General features: G+C 35.4%; 1 protein-coding gene across 7 annotated transcripts in view; it reads left to right on the plus strand.

Moving 5' to 3' along the window:
• LOC127846695 (NLR family CARD domain-containing protein 4-like) overlaps nt 1-22,754 on the plus strand; it is a 755,110-nt gene that overhangs the window by 217,740 nt on the left and 514,616 nt on the right. For all 7 annotated transcript variants that reach the window (XR_008033618.1, XR_008033617.1, XR_008033616.1 and 4 more), the window contains exons 4-5: nt 4,251-4,599; nt 10,582-12,243. Coding sequence is in view for 4 of the 7 variants with exons in the window: in XM_052378176.1 (XP_052234136.1) it covers nt 4,251-4,599; nt 10,582-12,243 (2,011 nt within the window). In the remaining 3 variants the exon portion in view is untranslated. The remainder of the gene's footprint in view (nt 1-4,250; nt 4,600-10,581; nt 12,244-22,754) is intronic.

Genomic DNA, 22,754 nt, shown 5'->3' on the forward strand with positions numbered 1-22,754 from the left:
TATAAACGTCGTCAATTATTTATTGCATATAGATTTCTCTATAGTTTGAAAAACATGTAGGCAAATATTTCTCATGTAAGATTAAATGCAAATAATTAATAAAATATTCCCTTTTAATCTGTATGTTGGTGTATCTGTCAATAACAATATCACTTTGAACATTGAATTACTTAAAAGTTATAAGTTAACAAACATTAATGTTCTCCGAACAAATGATTCATAACACATATAACAGATTGATATGAAGATATGAACAAATCAAGGTTGCTAGGTTGCTCGCCTAGAATGGTCGTTTTAGTATGGAAGTACTTGATATATAAATTTATTAGCCTGTCGGTGTTGTAAAGGCATAAAATATTTTATGAATGTCTCAAAGTGTAGAATTATTTTGCATTTAGTAAAAAAAGGCAACATTTAACCCTAAAGTGGCTGACAATAACTTGTGTCTGAATACAACTTAAAAGAGGCATTATGCTTGTTGAAAATTAAAGTAAACATCATTATATATGAATTTTCTGATCAAAAGTGTTATTTTTAGTGAATAGGGGAAATAAATTTTCAAGAATAAACAATATAATTATAAATGTTTGGTGAAGTGCATCATAGTATTATCATAGTACCAGTTTTTGTCAAAAAATCCAGTAACATTTTTTAAATTTCATAACCCCTTGTTGCGAAAAAAAAAATCATGAAAAATAGAATTTTCAGAGTAACCTATTAAAATAAAATAAAAAAGGCTTAATTAGACCCTAGATATTATTTTTGCAATCATTTTTCATCAATTACAAATGTTTAAAAAAAATATTGTTTCATGCTACTCATGGTACCAGTTTTTTGTCAGAAAATTAATTACATTTTTTAAAAATGCGTTACCCCTTGTTGCCAAAAAATTCATAAAAAATATAATTTTCAAAGATATCCTTTAAAACAAAAAGAAAATGCCTTCTTAAACCTTAAATATTATTCCGTCAAGCATTTTACATCAATTATTTATGTTTGAAAAAATCATTGGTTCATGCTAAATACTGTTTGATATACTGTAAATAATGTAACTACACATCCAAGTAGTGAGTCCATCAAACTATTGCAACCGAAACACCTGGTGTGCCAAGGCACCAGCCGAAGTCAAATGCCTCCTGACTTAGTGCATTTTACTATTTATATTTGTATGCATTTGTATGTGTTTGAAAAAATGTATAATCTTAAATGACATCTTCTGACCATGCATGTCCTAGATTTCAAAATCCAGGCCCTGGTCTGACACATTGGTAACATTAAGGTCGCGGTGGTGTAGTGGATGAGGTGTCTGCCTAGCGATCGGGAGTTCCTGGGTTCGCTCCTTACTTGGGGAGCAATCTCATTATCTCCTCCACAGACACCAAGTACTGGTTCTTCCCAGGAAACAGACTCGACAATGTCCACATCTGCCTATAATAGGCCTTCCTGTAATAGTCAGCAATTGACTGTAGGAAGTACAAAGTAGAAGAAGTAGAAGTTAACGTTAAACTGTTACCAGGCTTCTGAATTTAATAAGCCAGGTCACAGGAAAAGGGCGGTCTAATCAGTATCCAATTGAAATATTTGTCATTGTCAGAAAACCGCTCTTAAGCAAACAGCTTTCAAGCGACTGCAGGCGGAACTGGATCTAAACTGGCGTCAATCGCCTTAATGTCTCTTTTAATGGGATACAGATCATTTAAAGTGATATTATGGGCATCTAACAGTTTATAGGTGTCTATCGCAACCGTTGTTTATTTTTGGTGTTTTCACTTCATATTCACTTATATGTTAATGCAGCATCAACATACTAAAACAATATCCCGGAGAGAGAAAAATAATGCATTTGTATATCGACTGTTCTTTCATTTGACAACTGATCATGCATGTACGTTTTGAACCTAAATTTAGTTTTAGTGCAGATTCGTTCATACGACACAAAGACACAATTTTGTTTTACGGATCATTTCAGCTTACAGGACTGAGTGGGTCACGTAAGAATATCGAATATAAAATATATTTTTATAAACAAGTGGTAGCAAGATGAGTTGCAGAAAATTGATCAGTAACCACAATTTAACTAACTCTTTTGATCTGTTAATTCTTTTCAGCTCAATTCAACAGTGCAAAATGCCCATACTATCAATTTAACTTTAAAGGGATTTTTCACGTTTTGGTACATTGACAAAAATTGAAAAAAGTTGTTTCGGATTCGAAAATTTTCGTTTTAGTTATGTTATTTTTAGAAAACAGTATTACTGAACATTTACCATGGTCTAATTTAGCCATTATATGCATCTTTTAACGATTTAAAAATTATAAAGCGTTGCAACGCGAAACGATTGAATAATTTGGAGAGTTATGTTGTTGTTGTTTAATTGTGTGAAACTACGAAGATTGCTTATATTAGGTATAAAATACGTCAACCATTTATACTTGGCAGAATAGTCGAGCAGGCTAATGCGTTTTTACTCCAGGACTAAGGGGGTCACTGGTTCGAGCCCTGCTGCGGACTACTTTTTTTTTAAAGAATTTTATGCTGGATTTTTATCTGGAGCTTTTAAGATCCAATGTTTACATTTATCAATATAAAGCATTTAATGACTAACTTCAAAACATGTCAAAATCTGTGAAAAGGCCCCTTAAACATAATATCTACTCCTATAAATATGAGGTCGATATACATGGACTAAATGGTAAATTACGTCTAATTATTTGGACTATGATGATATCAACTACTTTAAAATTGAAAGAAGAAAGAATTCATACATTGTAAACCAGTACTTTGAGTAAAGAGTTTGTAATCAATGTTGTATTTCAGGACAGCTTGGTGATATGCAAATCCAATATGACATGTTGATATCAGGTATCATATAGCCATTCAATAAGTCGCAAAATGCTCGAACAAAATTTATAAAGCAAAATGTGACTTAAATTAATAACTAAAATTACCAGTATCATCAGTATGCCAGTTTTGCCCTGTCAAGCTGTCGAGATCCAGAAAGTGCTTCATTCACATTGAATATATTCTTCGAATTCCATTTATTGTTGCATAACTAAATAGCGAAACAAGCCGATTTAAGCTGTAAGAAAGTTTTGACACGAGTGTTATTAAGTCTCTCATGGGCGAAGCCATTGTTGTAGAAAGTGATCCATTCACATCGAATATATCCTTCTAATTCCATCCATTGTTGTCATTAGCGGAGATTTAGTGAATAAATAATTCATATATCATAAATGACAGCTTCTAAATAGCGATACAAGCCAATTTATGCAGTAAGAAAGTTTTGACTCGAGACTCTCATGGGGGCGGCCGTTGTTGAATGTTGAAAATGTAACGACAACTCTGCTAGGAGAATGTTATCAATGAAAATCAACGAGGTCGAATTATTTCAATTAGAAAAATCGAGTTATCTCAATCGGACTGGCTCGGTCTTTTACATAGGTCGCCATTGTGAAGAATTTTTTTATGGTTATCAACATACCTTAGACGATGCTGTTCCAGCATCGTCAAAAAAGATGAAACCATACATTCTCCATGTGCTTAAAGTCCAATCGTCGCGGATGAATGATTTTATCATGATCTTTCCCAGAATGTAGTCAAAAGATCACATGTTAAATTTTTATGAAAAATCTTATCGTATAGCTGAGATATTAAAGTTTGAAAAGTGTTGCATAAGGAAGTCTGCAAGTGTATGATATCTATGGTACAGATCATGAGATGTGAACGCATGTGTTGTCGGATCATTGTAACACATTAGAACACACAAGAGATCACAATATTGGCAGTAATAATAAAAGGTTCCTGAAAAATGCTTTGATATCACTATAAAGAGAATTTTATTAACACATATTTGTTAAAATAAATATGTATACATTTGCATATTTATTTGCAACTACAAATGTTCCATCGCCCTTTGTAATTATGGTCATGCCTAAAAAAACATTGTACGTTTTTTCTGTGTCGAAAACTTTTTCTTAGAGAGAGAAAGTGTCGCTTTGAAGAATTGTATCATGGCGGAAAAGCAAGGCTTTCTAATCTGTGTTTATACACACCAAATATATTATTCAAATTGTCATGGATGTTAAATTTTAATATTGCTTCCAACATATTACTTTCAAAATATTTATCCTGCTAATGTTGTATGAATGCATGATTTGAAAAATGTAAACATTAAGAAGAATATTTTTAGCTTTTCTGTCATAGTTTAACATATTTGAGAACAAAAACACTAACATTATTTTTGATATAGTTGCAGAATGAGAGAATGTCTTTAAACGACCTGATCGAGCTGTTGAAGAAGAGCCACAAAACTTTAAAAGATGTGAACGAGCCTGGAGAGCTAAGATATAAAGAGATCGATGAGATCCTAGCAAAAGCTCTAAAGATATTAGAGGATAGGATGCAGGATTTAGAAAAACGCCAAGAAAACACTGAAACTGAGGTTACAGATTTAAAAGAACGCACTGAAAACACTGAAACTGAGGTAAAAGATTTAAAAGAACAAGTGCAAATTTTAAAGGATTTAAAAGAACCCTCTAAAAGCAACATACAGGCAGGGAAACAAATTGAGCAAGAAGAATATGAACGAGGCGTAGCAGGTTTGTACATGTAATTGGGTTTGCTTTTTACACATTCGTCTCAATATAAGTTATACACCATATACATGTACATTTTTATTATTTTATAAACTACAATAACTGTTTGCTGTGCTCTCAATATTTGACAATCCATATTTCATAAACGAATATAAGTTCATTTTAGTTATTGATCTACACTTCCGAACTGTTCATCAGCATTAAGTTCTGGTAATTCATCCAAATTAATAGGCAATATTAATTAACTTCTGATGGAATTCACTCTTAACTTTACATAAGGCTTATGTAATTTTACAGGAAAAGGCTCATAACTCTGTTCTGTAGTTATGCATAATTATAAACACTTAATTTTTCACCTGAGAAAATCAAGTGTACTGTACAAAACCGTTATAGTGGCTTATTAATGTGTACTTATTATATAAAAAATACCATTTGACAAATTCCGAGGACAATATAAATGCATTATGTCCATATATGTCCATATTTTGTACACGCTAAGATAACATTTAGAATGTTACGTTCATATAATATCTATTAATCAATATTAAAAAGTCATTAGTTATTTTTTTCAAAATTGGGGCTGTTATAGGGCCCCATTCCTAATGGTTTAGGTTTGCCGGTAAGAATACTATACTTGTGTTGGTACAACATGTATTCATTTGAAACTTAATACATCAATTTGTTGTCGTTGTGTAAGGCCCTTGCAAATAAATTAAGCAGAATTATGCCCCATAAAGGAACTCAGAAAAATATTGGCTTGTTAAAGGATACGTATCAATCAAGATAAATATAAAGCATGCTTATTATTTTACATTCATTTTTTGTAAAATGTTTGTAAAGTTTTTAAAAGGGGGACTTTATTTATCTAAAAGCTGTAATGTCAGAATGGTATGGTGTTAGTTTTTGCCTTTGATGGTCATGAATTCCAATTCAGGTGAAGGCAATATGTTTTGTTCTTTGTATTCACCCTATATTGTAGTCACCCTATTTCCCTCCTTATTATGTGTGCGTCGTCAAATTTAAGATTGTCATTGCACTAGAGGTCACATTTTCCATTATTCTTCATGAAAATTGCTCCAATGTTCATCTTGAAAAATATCGAAGCTGAGTTTGAACCTTGTCATGTGCTTTAAAAAAAACAGCCACGGTGATATCTCAGAAATATCTTGTGATCACTATATAGGCAACATGTATAGGCAACATATAACTCAATCTTGACACAACTTTGTCAGATTGTAAATCTTGAAATTATAATGCCAATTTATATTCTAAGTAATGTGCTAAAACTATGTCAGCAGGTCAAAATAAGTGTTATAACTTTAGATGTCACATTTGTAACTAAAATGTTGATGATACTTGGTCGGAATGTTTATCTTGACAATATCTAGGACAAGTAAGAATCTGATTAGCATTCATCCAAAAATTAGGTCACCGATTAAAATCTTAGAAAAACCTTGTTATCACTTTAAAGCCCACATTTAAGAATTTAATGAGACTTGGAAAAAGTTTTAAGATGATTAAGCTTTTATCAATAGTCAGTTTTAATGTATATCATTGAAAAAGTGTTGCTTTTACAAGGCTATTATTTAAAAAATTCAGATTATTGTAAGTGCCGAAAGTATAGTGGTTGCTTTGAAATCGCCGCAAACAGACTTACAACATATGGGTTTTCAAATCAATTCACTAATTGTTTTTGTCTATTGATCGGAATTTCAACTAAATGTGGATAAATTTACTGTACATTCTTAATTATAACTTCTTATAAAATGTGTTATAATTCCATCATCTTCAATTCCAGCATCTTCGCTATACAAATCAAATAATTAGTCAGTGTATAAAGACATTGTTGTACAAAATGTTTACACTATCTATAATGATTTTCTTGATATTTGGGCATATTCGATTCCTGGGTAATATTTGTATGAGCTTTCTATCTCGGGCCTATTTGCCCTTTATTAGAAATATACCTTATTTTCCGAGAAAAGCGTGGGGATCGCTTTTTGAAAAGCGTGGGGATATTGTGCTTATCTCCGCCGTCTGTCTGTCCGTCCTGGCCACTATCTCCTCCTACACTATAAGAACTAGAACCTTGAAACTTACACGCATGGTAGCTATGAGCATAATGTGTGACCCTGCACTATTTGGAATTTTGATCTGACCCCTTGGTCAAAAGTTATGGGGGTTGGGGTGGGGCCGGGTCAGAGAATTTCACTCATTTTTTCATGTTATTTTACATAAACTTCTTCATTTCTACACTGATTTACTTCAAATTGATACTGAACATCTCTTATGACAATACGGTCAATCTCAACTTTGCATGGCCCCATTACCAATCCTTGGAAGCCCCACCCACATAGACCAAACCCTACCCAATATTGACTTTTACTATAATTTCTTCATTTCCACACCGCTTCACTTCAAATTGATACTGAACTTCTCTTATGACAATACGGTCAATCTCAACTATGCATTGCCCCATTACCAACCCTGGGGAGCCCTGCCCACATAGGCCACACCCACCCAAAATTACCTTTACCATAATTACTTCATTTCTACACCGATTCACTTCTAATTGATACTGAACTTCTCTTATGACAATACGGTCAATCTCAACTATGCATGGCCTCATTACCAATCCTGGGGCGCCCCGCCCACATAGGCCACTCCAACCCAAAATGGCCTTTTACTATAATTTCTTCATTTTTACACCAATTCACTTCTATTGATACTGAACTTCTCTTATGACAAAACGGTCAAACTCAACTATGCATGGCTCCATTACCAACCCTGGGGCGCCCCGCCTACATAGGCCACACCCACCCAAAATTGCCTTTACTATAACTTCTTCATTTCTACACCGGTTGACTTCTAATTGATACTGAACTTCTCTTATGTATTGTCAATCTCAACTAGGCATGGCCCCATAACCAACCCTGGTGCGTCCCTGGGTCAAACATGCGGCGTGGGGATACGCGTCGGCCTCTGCCACGCCATTTCTAGTTTGATTGCTCAGGGAGCTTTTGTGACCGGTCTTTGTCCGTCGTCAGTCCGTCTGTTAACATTTGTTCGTAAACACTCTAAAGGGCACATTTCTTTTCTGATCTTCATGAAACTTGGTCAGAAGCTTTGCCCCAATGATCTCTCGGTCGAGTTCGAAAGTGGGTCATGCCGGGTCAAAAACTAGGTCACTAGGTCAAAAAAAAGAAAAACCTTGTAAACACTGTAGAAGTCACATTTCATGCCTAATCTTCATGAAACTTTGTCAAAATATTTGTCTTAATGATATGTTGGTTGAGGTCAAAAGTGGTTCTGGTCCGTTGAAAAACATGGCCGCCAGTGGGCGGAGCAGTTTTCCTGATTTGGCTATAGAGATACCTTGTAAACACTCTAGATGCCACTTTTTTTTCAGATCTTCATGAAACGTGGTCAGAACATTTGTCCTAATGATATCTCGATCGAGTTCGAAACAGGGTCATGCTGGGTAAAAAAACTAGGTCACTGGGTAAAAAAAAAATAAAAACCTTGTAAACACTGTAGAAGTTACATTTCATGCCCCATCTTCATGTAACTTTGTCAAAATGTTTGTCTTAATGATATGTTGGTTGGGTTCAAAAGTGGTTCTGGTCCGTTGAAAAACATGGCCGACAGTGGGCGGGGCAGTTTTCCTTATTTGGCTATAGAGAAACCTTGTAAACACACTAGAAGTCACAATTTTTGCCCAATCATCATGAAAGTTGGTTTAAACATTGGTTTTATTGATATCTCGGACGAGTTCAAAAATGGTCCAGAACGGTGAAAAAACATGGCCGCCAGTGGGCGGGCCATTTTTCTCTATATGTATATAGTGAAAACATGTTAACACTCTAGAAGTCACATTTTTGGCCCAATTTTCATGAAATTTGGTCAGAACATTTGTGGGGGGGGGGGGGCAGTTTTCTTATATTTATATAGTAAAAAAAGCTTGTGAACACTCTAGAAGTCACATTTTTTGCCCAATCATCATGAAACTTAGTGAAAAGATTGGTTTTATATACAGATCTCAGATCAGTTCGCAAATGGTTCCGATCGGTCAAAAACCATGGCCGCCAGGGGGTGGGGCAGTTTTCCTAATGTGACAAGAGAGAAACCTTGTGATCGATCACTATAGAAGTCACATTTTTTGCCTAATCATCATTAAACTTAGTCAATACATTGGTTTTATTGATTTCTCTGACAAGTTGGAAAATAGCTCAGATCGGTGAAACACACTTTTTAGCTCACCTGATTGCTCAGGTGAGGTTTTAGGATTGGTCTTTGTCCGCCGTCCGTCCACATTTGGTTTGTTTAAACGCTCTAGAATTCACACTTCTCAAGCATTCTTTACGAAAGTTGCTGAAAGATCTCAGTCAAGTTTGATAATGAGCAAAATCACATAATTAATGCCATAATTATTGCCCTCAGATTGTCCAAATTTTCATTTTATTATACAAAATCCTTGTAAACACTAGAGGTCACAATTTCAGATTTTATGAATCTTGGTCAAAATATTTATTTTTATGTCCCCCACTATAGTAGTGGGGGACATATTGTTTTTGCCCTGTCTGTTGGTAGGTCTGTTGGTCTGTTGGTTGGTTGGTTTGCGCCAACTTTAACATTTGCAATAACTTTTGCAATATTGAAGATAGCAACTTGATATTTGGCATGCATATGTATCTCATGAAGCTGCACATTTTGAGTGGTAAAAGGTTAAGGTCAAGGTCATCCTTCAAGGTCAAAGGTCAAATATATGGGTCAAAATTGCTCATTTAATGTACAATTTTGCAGTATTTCAATATTCAAGATAGCAACTTGATATTTGGCATGCATGTGTATCTCATAGAGCTGCACATTTTGAGTGGTGAAAGGTCAAGGTCATCCTTCAAGGTCAGAGGTCAAAATTATGTGGACAAAATCGCTCATTTTATGAGTACTTTTGCAATATTGAAGATAGCAATTTGATATTTGGCATGCATGTGTATCTCATGGAGCTGCACATTTTGAGTGGTGAAAGATGAAGGTCAAGGTCATCCTTTAAGGTCAGAGGTCAAATATATGTGGCCCAAATCGCTTATTTTATGAATACTTTTGCAATATTGAAGATAGCAACTTGATATTTGGCATGCATGTGTATCTCATGGAGCTGCACATTTTGAGTGGTGAAAGGTCAAGGTCATCCTTCAAGGTCAAATATATGGGTCAAAATTGCTCATGTAATGTCACTTCTGCAATATTGAAGCTAGCAATTTTATATTTAAAATGCATGTGTATCTCATGGAGCTGCACATTTTGAGTGGTGAAGGGTCAAGATCAAGGTCATCCTTCAAGGTCAAACGTCATATAGAGGGACATTGTGTTTCTCAAACACATCTTGTTGTTAGCAAAGTTTGATGTTTGGTAAGGGGGGTCAACTCAAAATATAGGTCACCATGTCAAATCTTACAAAAACACTCCATACACCAGAGTTTTGGTTCAATAATGATAAAACTTGATATTTGTCTGGACATTATCTTGGTCAAGTATGACGTTAGGTAAAGATTTAATGAACTGACTCCTCTCGGGTGAGCGAACTAGGGCCATCTTGGCCCTCTTGATTGATTTATGATAGGTTTTAATTGAGCGAAACTATTGTATGTACTGAAGTCTGATATTTTATTGTATTAATGCACAATATACAGGAATTATTGTGTTAAATATTCAAGAATGTGTTCAACTCATATGATGTTTTAACTTATGATATATAATGGGCAAAATATTTATGCCTTCAATTTTAGACATTTATTGTATTATTTCATTATGTGTAATTGCAATTTCTTTTAATCATCATGTAAACGGCATGGAATCGTGGTTTTTTTCAACATGCATCATATAAATATTGCATTGAACTGCAATAAATTTGTTGGAAACAATTAAGAAATTTAAGTCATTAGACAATGCAATACTTTTAATCAGTTTGTTTTATGATTTCAGAAATGCTCAAAATTTTGAAGACACATTACAAAAGAAAACTGAGTAACTTGACCTTCTCACCATTGAATGATAGTGTTGCAGCCCCTTTAGATGATTTCTACATGCAACCAAATATTCAGCTCATGAAAAAAGACAAGGGGTGCTTTATCAAAACTGGTACACAAATTCTGTTATACAAAAACCTGTTTTCTAAGGACAGCAAATTAAACCAACAGACAGTTTTTATACAAGGCGAAGCTGGGTCAGGTAAATCCACTTTTCTGGCCAGATTAGTTATGGACTGGTGTGATTCACCTAAGAGAAGCGATAATTTCTTTCAAGATTTAAAAACTCTGAAAGATTACAAGTTCATATTTCTTGTCACATTAAGGAATTCAGTTCAGGAGTTTAATATTGAAGAGATTATTAAACAACAGGTAATTGACTCCCTTTATGGCAAAGAGGATTGTGAGAAAGCGAACAAACTACTGAATGAAATCATGAAACAGGAACATTGCTTAATACTATTGGATGGTCTAGATGAGTGGACCGGACCTGGAAATGATCACAACCTACCGGAATTAAAAGCATTACATTACACTGAAAGCCGCTGCGACCTGTTAATTACTACTCGACCTTGGAAATTGGCTGATGGAAAGATTAAGGATTCCGAGATTGACATATTATTGCAACTAGAAGGAATAAAATATCCGTTTGAGCTCAGCAAATGCATCCTTCGTAGAAAGTACCAAGATGAAAATGTTCTGGAAGCAAAAAACTCTGCCTTTACAGAGTACATACGGAAACAGAAGCTGGAAGAGTTACTGCAATCGCCAATGATGCTGTCTGTCATCGTATGTTGGCATGATGAAGGAGAGCGCAAACTAATTTCAAAGTGTGAAATTTACAGTTCTTTGATTGACAGTCTTCTAAAGAAAGTGAGCAATGAAGAGGGATACTTTGAAGATCAGCGGTTTAACTGTTTCGCTGAGACACAATACATACAACCAAATATTCACCACGTGAATCAAATAGCTGAAGCAGCATTCCGTTTGTTGTTTTCAGATATACAGGAAAAATCACTAGTATTTGGTGCCAAAGATCTCAAACTTGAGGATGCGCAGAGAAAGTTTGCCTTGAAAGCCGGTATTTTAACAAAAGCGAAGACATCAAGTCTAGCAAGATCATCATCAACGTTTTCATTTGTCCACAAAAGCATTCAAGAATTCCTTGCTGCATACTATATCGCATGTAATGAGAAAGTCATCAATGAAATCATTGCTGGATATTTTGAACAATATGACAAATCTTACCTTGCCATGACCCAACTCTTTATATTTCTGTGTGGAGTGAGCATCTCTGCAGGGAATGCACTCTCTGACTTGATGAATGAATCTAACGTGAAATATAACTCCTTCCAAGGAGACACCCTGTATCAGAATTGCGTCTTTGCTGGATATAGAGAGGCGGTTGCCAATAGTACCGGTAGTATTAACCTTAGACTCACACGTTTCATCATCAACGACATCAGTCTAGATTTAAAAAACCTCTGGAATATGAATGTGTCAAATGTCATGTCACTAACAATACGGTTACCATCTGTACCAGGATATAAGATTGACCTGTCATTGTGCCACAAGCTGAAGTCATTACAACTCGAGGGCCCAGGTATAGAGTTGAAAGGTAAAAATATACAATATTTTATTGTTAGCATCATTTTTAACAGGTGAAGTTTACCATTCACATGTTATGTTATATTTAAGATTTGCAATTGAATGTTATACGTATATGTATCTCAGATTGCTATACATTATGTAGTTCTGTACAGCGAACCTGTTTTACTGTATGATAAGACAATTAGCATACATCTCAAATATTGTTTTAATTGTGCGTGGTCATTTAGGTAAGGTGTTTATCACATGAAGCACAATGTAGAAATAACTTTTGATCAAATACCAACATGAGCATACTATATCCTGTTCTATTGTCGTTAGCATATGCATACAATTAACATGTAGTACAATAGAAATCCTTGCCAAATAAGTTGCACATTCTTGTGTTGGGCACAAGTCTCTTAAAGAAACTTTTTCAGTTTGGAAAAATGATTATCAAATAAGTGTCATAGATTCCAAACAGAATAAAAATATGTTTAAACAAGCAAAATAACACTTCAGAAGAAGAAAAATAGTAGAACTATTGGTTCTTTAATAGATAATCATCGTTCAAAATCGGTAAAATAATAAAGCATTTGAAACCATTTCCAACATAACTTGGAAAGTCCACTGAGAACTGACAAAGCATTAATGTCAACAGTGAAGCCAGTGTAAAAACCACCAAGTTTTATCAAATCATGCATTTTGGGTGAAAATTGGCCCTTCCTGAGGGTTACATGTTTTCCTAATATGTATATAGTAAAACTATTGAAAAATCTCTGAAACAATGGCTGTTTGTAAAACATGCATGCCTCCCATATGAGCTGTCAGTTGTAGTGGCAGCCATTGTGTGAATATGTTTTTTGTTACTGTTACCTTGACCTTTGACCTAGTGACCTAAAAATCAATAGGGGTCATCTGCCAGTCATGATCAATGTACCTATGAAGTTTCATGATCCTAGACCTAATTATTCTCGAGTTATCATCCGGAAACCATTTTACTGTTTCGAGTCACCTTGACCTTTGACCTAGTGACCTGAAAATTAATAGGAGTCATCTGCCAGCCATGATCAATGTACCTATGAAGTTTCATGATCCTAGGCATAAGCATTCTTGAGTTATCATCGGGAAACCATTTTACTATTTCGAGTCACTGTGACCTTGACCTTTGACCTAGTGACCTGAAAATCAATCGGGGTCATCTGCCAGTCATGTTCAATGTACTTATGAAATTTCATGATCTTAGGCATAAGCATTCTTGAGTTATCATTCGGAAACCATTTTACTACTTAAAGTCACTGTGACCTTGACCTTTGACCTAGTCACCTGAAAATCAAAAGGGGTCATCTGCCAGTTATGATCAATGTACCTATGAAGTTTCATGATCCTATGCATAAGCATTCTTGAGTTATCATCCGGAAACTTCATAGGTACATTGATCATGACTTGCAGATGACCCCTATTGATTTTGAGGTCAAAGGTCAAGGTCACGGTGACCCGAAATAGTAAAATGGTTTTTGGATGAAAACTCAAGAACACATACGCAGCCAACAGGGCGAACTCTGAACAATATAACTGAAGAAACTGGTCTGTAATCCTAAATCTATAATTATCAGTCCAATGAAACATCATCCTTTGAGTTAAATACACTGATCAGTAAAAATATTATCAGAATATGAGATTTTTTGTATATTTTGTATATTAAAGATTGTGTTGATGTTTAATTTTGTTGATTAATATAAATATAAGCAGGACAGGGGAGGTAATACTATATTATATCTTTCTTATATACAGGGGAAACAAATGCCATAAGTTTAAATTTCATGTTTAATAAGAGGATATTTGTTCATGTCAGTTTGAGATCATTTGTTATTTTTTATGATCACATTTTATTATTACTTTGACAAAACAACACTTACCTGAATACCACAATGGATTCCACCCAAACAATACCCCACGCCCCTACCAGAATCCCTTCCCCCCCCAACCTCACCCCCCCCCAATTTTTTTTTAAACATCATCTAATAAATTACCACACCCCACATTATACCCCCCACCCCCCTACCCCCCCCCACCCCCCCCCCCCAATTTTTTTTTTAACATCTAATAAATTACCACACTCCACATTATACCCGCCTCTCACTCCCCCCTACCCCCCATCCCCCCCCCCAAAAAAAAAAATTTTTTTTTTTGAACATCTTATAAATTACCACCCCCCACATTATACCCCCCTCTCACTCCCCCCTCGATCATGACTGGCAGATTACCCCTATTGATTATTTAGGTCACTAGGTCTAAGGTCAAGGTCACAGTGACTCAAAATAGTACAATGGTTTCCGGATGATAACTACATTAGGTCAAAGGTCAAGGTCACAGTGACAAAAAACGTATTCACACAATGGCTGCCACTACAACTGACAGCCCCTATGGGGGGCATGCATGTTTTACAAACAGCCCTTGTTTTTGAATGTATTAAATTAGTAAAAAACAAACGTTGAAGTTATGAACAATAAATCTAACAAAGCAATAGATGTTCCAATTACAAAAAAAGAAGTAAAATTACAGCATTTCCTTCATAATTACAAAACGTTACTTTTGACTTTAAAAACATGTTATCATTTTGCCTTGCATCCCCATGATATATTTATTTATATTTTCTGATATTGCACCACCAGGCCCCGTGTTCACAAAACTTTTTACTGACATCTAAAATCAATTTTGCATGACATTGAAAATCTATTTCAATTTGCTTCGTGACCACGGGGCCACATTTTGACAGTGCATCAACAACAGCCCTTTAACAATGTTGAAAATAAGAAACATAATTGGATAGATTTCAGTCTTTATTTGGCTTCAAACTTAATGTTTTTGAAGCACAGTAACTGAGCTGCATGCATCATTTTGTCTCACGAAAAGTTGTGAAAGACTCAAAGAGTAAAGTGAACTCCATGACCTTTCACAGGTATGTATATATTAACGATATACATATCAATATGAAAGGGGTGTGATTTTTCCGCGGATCATGTTGGGGTCATTTCTGAGATTTGCATAAATTCGTAAAAAATTGATATGGGTGGGGGGTAACGATTCTGTGGACGTATTTCATAAGCGGCCCAGAATAATTGCGGCCCGTGAAAGCTCTCCGCATATTATACTGGTAGATTCTGCCTAAGCATTTACTTTTATATAGAGAATAATAGGTTAGTGTTGATTATAGATCAGGTTTATCATGCGAGGCTTAGAAAACAAAAAGCACGAGCCTTGGCGAGTGCTTTTTCGTTTTCGTGCCGAGCATGATAAACCTGATCTATAATCAACACTGACCTATTATTCTATTTATCCCAATTTTTATTTAGTAAACTTTTTTTATTTAAACAAAATAAGTTTTCATGAGTGTTTGTCGTACTTTGATAATGACTGTAGTGTAACCAAGGTCAGTGTATTACTCCGCGTTCCAAAAATAACCGCTGATCAAATAATCATTTTTTAAATCAGAATATCGTTCTGTAACAAAGTGTCGAGCTTTATAAATTACAAATTTAATCATATTGAATTGCAAATCTTTAAGTTTTATGATATCAATATGACATTAAGTTGTTATATACAAGGAACTACATTTGTTTACAACGTAGCCTAACATCACACACAATTCACTTTCGATATCAAACTATCGAGTCGATCACGAGGTGCACACTATTTGCTTCTTTGTTATAATATGTGGTTATTTCGTGACGAAATAACAAAGATTACTTGGATTTAAGCTAATTATATACATTAACATTTTGAATGTTGAAAGTGGCACCAAAGAATTGTGAGGCAAAGTTGTTCGAACTAGAGAAAGACATTTGCTGGTGAAGTGACTGGGTGGGGCAAACATCAAGATCAACTTGTTCGACGGTAGACAGTGGTTGTCTAGGCTGCATTTCGGCCATAGTTTCGGTGCGTGAAGGCGAACAAGAGGAATCTGTTGGATTGTTACATTTACTGGACTGAGCAAGAATGAACACTTTTGCTGCTGTTCAACAGATATGTTGGAATAATTGGTTATGGACTGGACATTTTTGTGCCCTGTTATGACCATGGTTTCAGTGGGTGGAATGTTTGCATTTCGAAGTTTTTGGACCAGGAATTTGCGAACTGAGTGGTTCGTTATTCTCTTGTGCTTCAGCTTGAGAAAGCCGGCGTCTTTTCAAAAGACTTTTGCCATGGCCTTCAGCATCTTACCTAACTTGTTGACACCCAATTGTTGACGCATGAATCACCGGGATGCAGTGTCATTTGTGCGTATTGCCAGGTAGAAAAGATGCTTTGAAGAAAAATCAGATGGACGCATATCCGAGTACAGCTTGTAAATTAACACAGGATTTCTTGGTCCAGACGATTGTTTTCTACGGTCAAAGGGGAGCAACTCGAACTGACTTCTTCAAAGGGGAGCAACAACAACAGAACCTAGGTTTTAATGACAATAAATGACAAAAAAACACGTTTTTTGCTACTTTCCTTTCTTTTAAGGTCGTTAAGATTGACAAACTTTTGAGATTGTTTTTATTATTGATGCACTTGGCAAATACAGGTGACGAGGTGCGTGGGAAAAAGTAGTTCCGGTTCGGCAGTTAATGACGTCATTTCGTGCCATTGATTATAGCCTTGCCGTTGATTATAGATGAAATTTAATCAACGGGGCTTTAATCAACCGATTTCGGTGTAAAAGTGGGATAAAAAGAGCAATGTCATTGGCTGTTGTTTCCCAATCTTCAAATTGAAATGGATCTTTTAAAATGTGTTTGTTTTTTCTTTGTCGATTCATGCAAATGGCGATTTTGTGAAGCGAAAATTGAAATTACTGAAAGAACGAAAGAATCTCAAAAAATCTCAGAGATTTACTCTTAGGAGAAAAGCAAATTTAAATTTGAATAGTTTGAAACAACGTTGGATATAAATCAGAAAGCAATACCACTTTCTGAATGGGTTCTGAAGATCAACTGTCTTGGTTAGGCAAAGATTATTCCATCATACATGTGAACAAATCTTGAACTACTGATCCTCTGGTAAAGTGTTGAAAGTTGAACACTGACAGTGTTTACCATATTTTAACGGTAAAGACATGGAGCTCAAACGAAAGATTGCAGAAATTGTTCACACAGATTGTTGTTGATCACTGTTCACCTTGCATAATAATTAACAATAATATATTCAATTTGAAGTTAAATAGAGGATATTTTTGTTTTAATCCACTTTAAATTTGATTTCTTCCATAGTAAATAGGGGTAGATTGGTCACTGTCGGCTCTGGTACTACTTTAAAGTACCCCCAGTACTCTTTAAGTTCATATCAACGTACCAAAGGTACTAAAATGATACCTAAATTTTCCAAACAAATATCTGAATAAAGTAAATAAAATGTCAAACTAGCAATAATATCTGTGCATAAGAAGTAGCACAAGAAGGCAACTTTTCCTCCCAAACTTCTGAGTATTCTATATCTAAAACGACATTTGTAGCAGTAGTTCTATCGCCTAAGCCACATATGGTTTATCATATCGCCGATTTGCTGATTTTATCAGCATCTAAAATGCAGTGTAATGCACCTCTGAATTTACTTTCAGGATTTGTACCTTGACAGATAAACTTTATCTGTACAAAAAAACTATACTTGCAAAGTGCATGATATTTAATTGCTTTTTTAGCTCCATTGGCCAAAGGCCAGCGGGGCTTATGTCATGGTCCTGTGTCCGTTGTGTGTGCGTGCGTCCGTGCGTGCGTGCGTTAACTTTTTCTTTAAACATCTTCTTCTCCTAAACTACTGGTCCAATTCTGATGAAATTTCTCAGGAATGTTCCTGTGGTGAACCTCTTTCAAATTTGTTCAAATTATGCCCCTGGGGTCAAATTTGACTTTGCCCCTGGGGGTAAAAAAATTGAAAATTTGCTTATATAAGGCCTATTTTGTGCAAACTTTATAAATCTTCTTGTCAAGAACCATTGGGGCTAGGGCTACCAAACTTGGTATGTAGTGACATCTTATAGTCCTCTACCAAGTTTGTTCAAATTATGCCCCTGGGATCAAATTTTACCCTGCCCCGGGGGGTCAAAAAATTGAAAATTTGTTTATAAAAGGCCTATTTTGTGCAAACTTAAAAAATCTTCTTGTCCATAACTGTATGGCGTAGTGCTACCAAATTTGGTATGTAGTGACATCTAATAGTCCTCTACCAAGTTTGTTCAAATTAAGCCCCTGGGGTCAAATTTGACCCTGCCCCGGTGGGTCAAAAAATTGAAAATTTGCTTATATAAGGCCTATTTTGTGAAAACTTTTAAAATCTTCTTGTCCATAACCATTGGGCCTAGGGCTTCCAAATTTGGTATGTAGTGACATCTAATAGTCCTCTACCAAGTTTGTTCAAATTATGCCCCTGGGGTCAAATTTGACCCTGCCCTGGGGAGTCAAAAAATCGAAAATTTGCTTATATAAGTTCTATTTGGTGCGAACTTTAAAAATCTTCTAGTCCATAACCGTATGGCATAGGGCTATCAAATTTTGTATGTAATGACATCTTATAGTCCTCTACCAAGTTTGTCAAATTAAGCCCCTGGGATCAAATTTGACCGTTCCCCAGGGGTCACAAAATTGAACATATGCTTATATTGGGCCCATTTTGTGCAAACTATAAAAATCTTCTTGTCCATAACCATTGGGCCTATTTCTATCAAATTTGGTAGGTAGTGACATCTAATAGTTCTCTACTTAGTTTTTTAGCTCCACTGGCCAAAGGCCAGCGGGGCTTATGTTATGGTCCTGTGTCCGTCGTGTGTGCGTGCGTGCGTGCGTTAACTTTTTCTTAAAACATCTTCTTCTCCTAAACTACTGGTCCAATTCTGATGAAATTTCTCAGGAATGTTCCTGTGGTGAACCTCTTTCAAATTTGTTCAAAAGATGCCCCTGGGGTCAAATTTGACTTTGCCCCTGGGGGTCAAAAAATTGAAAATTTGCTTATATAAGGCCTATTTTGTGCAAACTTTATAAATCTTCTTGTCAAGAACCATTGGGGCTAGGGCTACCAAACTTGGTATGTAGTGACATCTTATAGTCCTCTACCAAGTTTGTTCAAATTATGCCCCTGGGATCAAATTTTACCCTGCCCCGGGGGGTCAAAAAATAGAAAATTTGCTTATATAAGGCCTATTTTGTGCAAACTTTAAAAATCTTCTTGTCCATAACCGTATGGCGTAGGGCTACCAAATTTGGTATGTAGTGACATCTTATAGTCCTCTACCAAGTTTGTTCAAATTATGCCCCTTGGGTCAAATTTGACCCTGCCCCGGGGGGGTTAAAAAATTGAAAATTTGCTATATAAGACCTATTTTGTGCAAACTTTAAAAATCTTCTTGTCCATAACCATTGGGCCTAGGGCTATCAAATTTGCTATGTAGTGACATCTTATTGTTTTCTACCAAGTTTGTTCAAACTATGCCCGTGGGGTCAAATTTGAACCTGCCCCGGGGGGGTTAAAAAATAGAAAATTTGCTTATATAGGGCCTACTTTGTGCAAACTTTAAAAATCTTTTTAACCATAACCATTGGGCCTAGGGCTACCAAATTTGCTATGTAGTGACATCTTATAGTCTTCTACCAAGTTTGTTCAAATTATGCCCCTGGGGTAACATTTGACCCTGCCCCGGGGGTCAAAAAATTGAACATTTGCTTATATAAGGCCTATTTTGTAAAAACTTTAAAAATCTTCTTGTCCATAAGCATTGGGCCAAGGGCTACCAAATTTGGTATGTAGTGACATCTTATAGTCCTCCACCAAGTTTGTTCAAATTAAGCCCCTGGGATCAAATTTGACCCTACCCCAGGGGGGGTCAAAAAATTGAAAATTTGCTTATAAAAGGCCTATTTTGTGAAAACTTCAAAAATCTTCTTGTCCATAACCATTGGGCCTAGGGCTACCAAATTTTGTATATAGTGACATATAATAGTCCTCTACCAAGTTTGTTCAAATTATGCCCCTGGGGTCAAATTTGCACCCCGCCCTGGGGGGTCAAAAAATCGAAATTTGCTTTTATAAGTCCTATTTTGTGCAAACTTTAAAAATCTTCTAGTCCATAACCGTATGGCATAGGGCTACCAAATTTGGTATGTAATGACATCTTATAGTCCTCTACCAAGTTTGTTCAAATTAAGCCCCTGGGATCAAATTTGACCGTTCCCCAGGGGTCACAAAATTGAACATATGCTTATATTTGGCCCATTTTATGCAAACTATAAAAATCTTCTTGTCCATAACCATTGGGCCTATTTCTATCAAATTTGGTAGATAGTGACATCTAATAGTTCTCTACTTAGTTTTTTCAAATTATGCCCCTGGGAACAAATTTGACATTGCCCCAGGGGTCACAAAAATGAACATATGCTTAAATAAGGCCTATTTTGTGCAAACTTCAAACATCTTCTTGTTCTTAATTATAGCGCCTAGGGCTACTAAATTTGGTATGTTGTGATATCTAATAGTTCTCTACCAAATTTGTTCAAATTATTCCCCAGGGCTCAAATTTGACCCTGTACCGGGAGGTCACAAAACTGAACATATGACGTTTACCAGGGGAGATTACTGCGGCCGTGTGGCTGTGACCAACAACAACAACATCTTGTAAACATGAGATAAAACTAGGGATGCAAGAGGTTACAAAAACCATTAACAGGTTAACCTTTTTACGTAACCGGTTATTAACCGGTTAACCGAAACGCCTTAAATAGTTAAAATGCAAATTAAATTAATTTTGAACGAAATGTAAGTTGAATAAATAATATAATCAGTACATTTATTTAATAGCGAAGTAACTAAGTATTATGATCTCAAATACTGATAGTTAAGTATGTTTGTTAACCTACTATAGCGCGCAAATTTTACGCAATACTAAATTTAACGGGTTTATTTTTTAGATATTTTTAAATGATGTTTAATTATTTAATTAGTTAAGAATTTGCTTTCTGAAATAAAACTTGCATAGGACGGTAATGGTCGAATCGTTGTACGTACATTATCATAATGATATTAAAATTTGATAAACAAAAACGACGTTAACTCGTAAAGATTGTAACTACGAATGCAATTCTTCATAAAATTGTTAGTTATAAAATGGTATTTTCGCGAGCAATCAGTGTTGGGTATTGGTTAACAAAACATCAAAATAAGCCGTCCAATATCTTAACTGTTTTTCATCGCGAGTTCAATAAACGTGTCAATTACGTCTTCGCTAATAGCTCACACTAACCGCAGTTCGCTATTTAAATTTTAGCGAGTCAAAAGACCAACAGTGTCAGTTTTCAAAACGCACCCCCTATTTGTTATCACAAAGGTATTAATTAATTGATTTATTACTTTGATTGTTGACACGTTATTTATTACCGGCGATGGCGCGGCATGTTGTTCTTACTAGTCGCCAGCGCAAGTTGGCAGTATGTCACGCGAAAAAAGTAAACTCGTACGAATTATTCCATGAAAAAAAATAATCAAATATTTTTTTCCAGGTTAACCTTTTCCGGCAAATGTAACCGGTTAACGGGTCGTTTCGGTAGGTTAACCGGTTAACCTCTTGCATCCCTAGATAAAACCCTGTCATTTAGTGCCATTTTAGATCAGATGGTGACTGCTTACAAAGGAATTGAAGTAAGTACATGTGTTCTGAATGTTTTTCTTATAAACTGAAAAAAGTCGGGATTTATTTAAATATGTCGAAAGTGACCATATATCCGGATAAAAAAAATTCGCATGACATGTTTATTTAATGTCTTTTTTGTAGTGTTTAAACCAGTTTAATAATATCTTATTGATTTTTAAACACAACTTCCATGAACATAATTATTTCCATAAAAGTCAATATATGATTCTGCATTGTAAACTCAAACTTTGTATCCAAGAGAAGATGTTGGAATTAATGAAGTGCAATGTTCTTAACTGTCTATATGCTGCTTTTTAATAACTAATGATTCATTGTTCCATTTGTGAATTGTGACTCATGAATTGTGGAGATATGATTGTCAATTGCTCAACGATCTATACAAATTTCTGATCATTTTATAATTTTCTTAATATAAGTTATGAATTGATCTTAGAAGTCATATGTATTACTTAATTAAATACATTTATAAATATAAGAAATAATCTTTAGATTATCATAATATTCTCAGGCCTGTTGGTCTAAGGGATGTGTGGGTTGTTAATTATATGTATGCCCCTCTTCGAAGAAGAGGGTGTTTATTGTTTTGCACATATCGGTCCGTCCGTCATCCGTATGTCCGTCCACCAGGTGGTTTCTGGATGATAACTCAAGAACGCTTAGGCCTAGGATCATGACACTTCAAAGGTACATTGATCATGACTCGCAGATGACCCCTGCTGATTTTGAAGTCACTAGGTCAAAGGTCAAGGTCACGGTGACCCGAAATAAAATGTTTTCCGGATGATAACTCAAGAACGCTTATGCCTATGATCATGAAACTTGATATATACATGGATCATGACTCGCAGATTACCCCTATT

This window comes from Dreissena polymorpha, chromosome 9 (assembly GCF_020536995.1).
Source record: "Dreissena polymorpha isolate Duluth1 chromosome 9, UMN_Dpol_1.0, whole genome shotgun sequence".
Classification (NCBI taxonomy): domain Eukaryota; kingdom Metazoa; phylum Mollusca; class Bivalvia; order Myida; family Dreissenidae; genus Dreissena; species Dreissena polymorpha.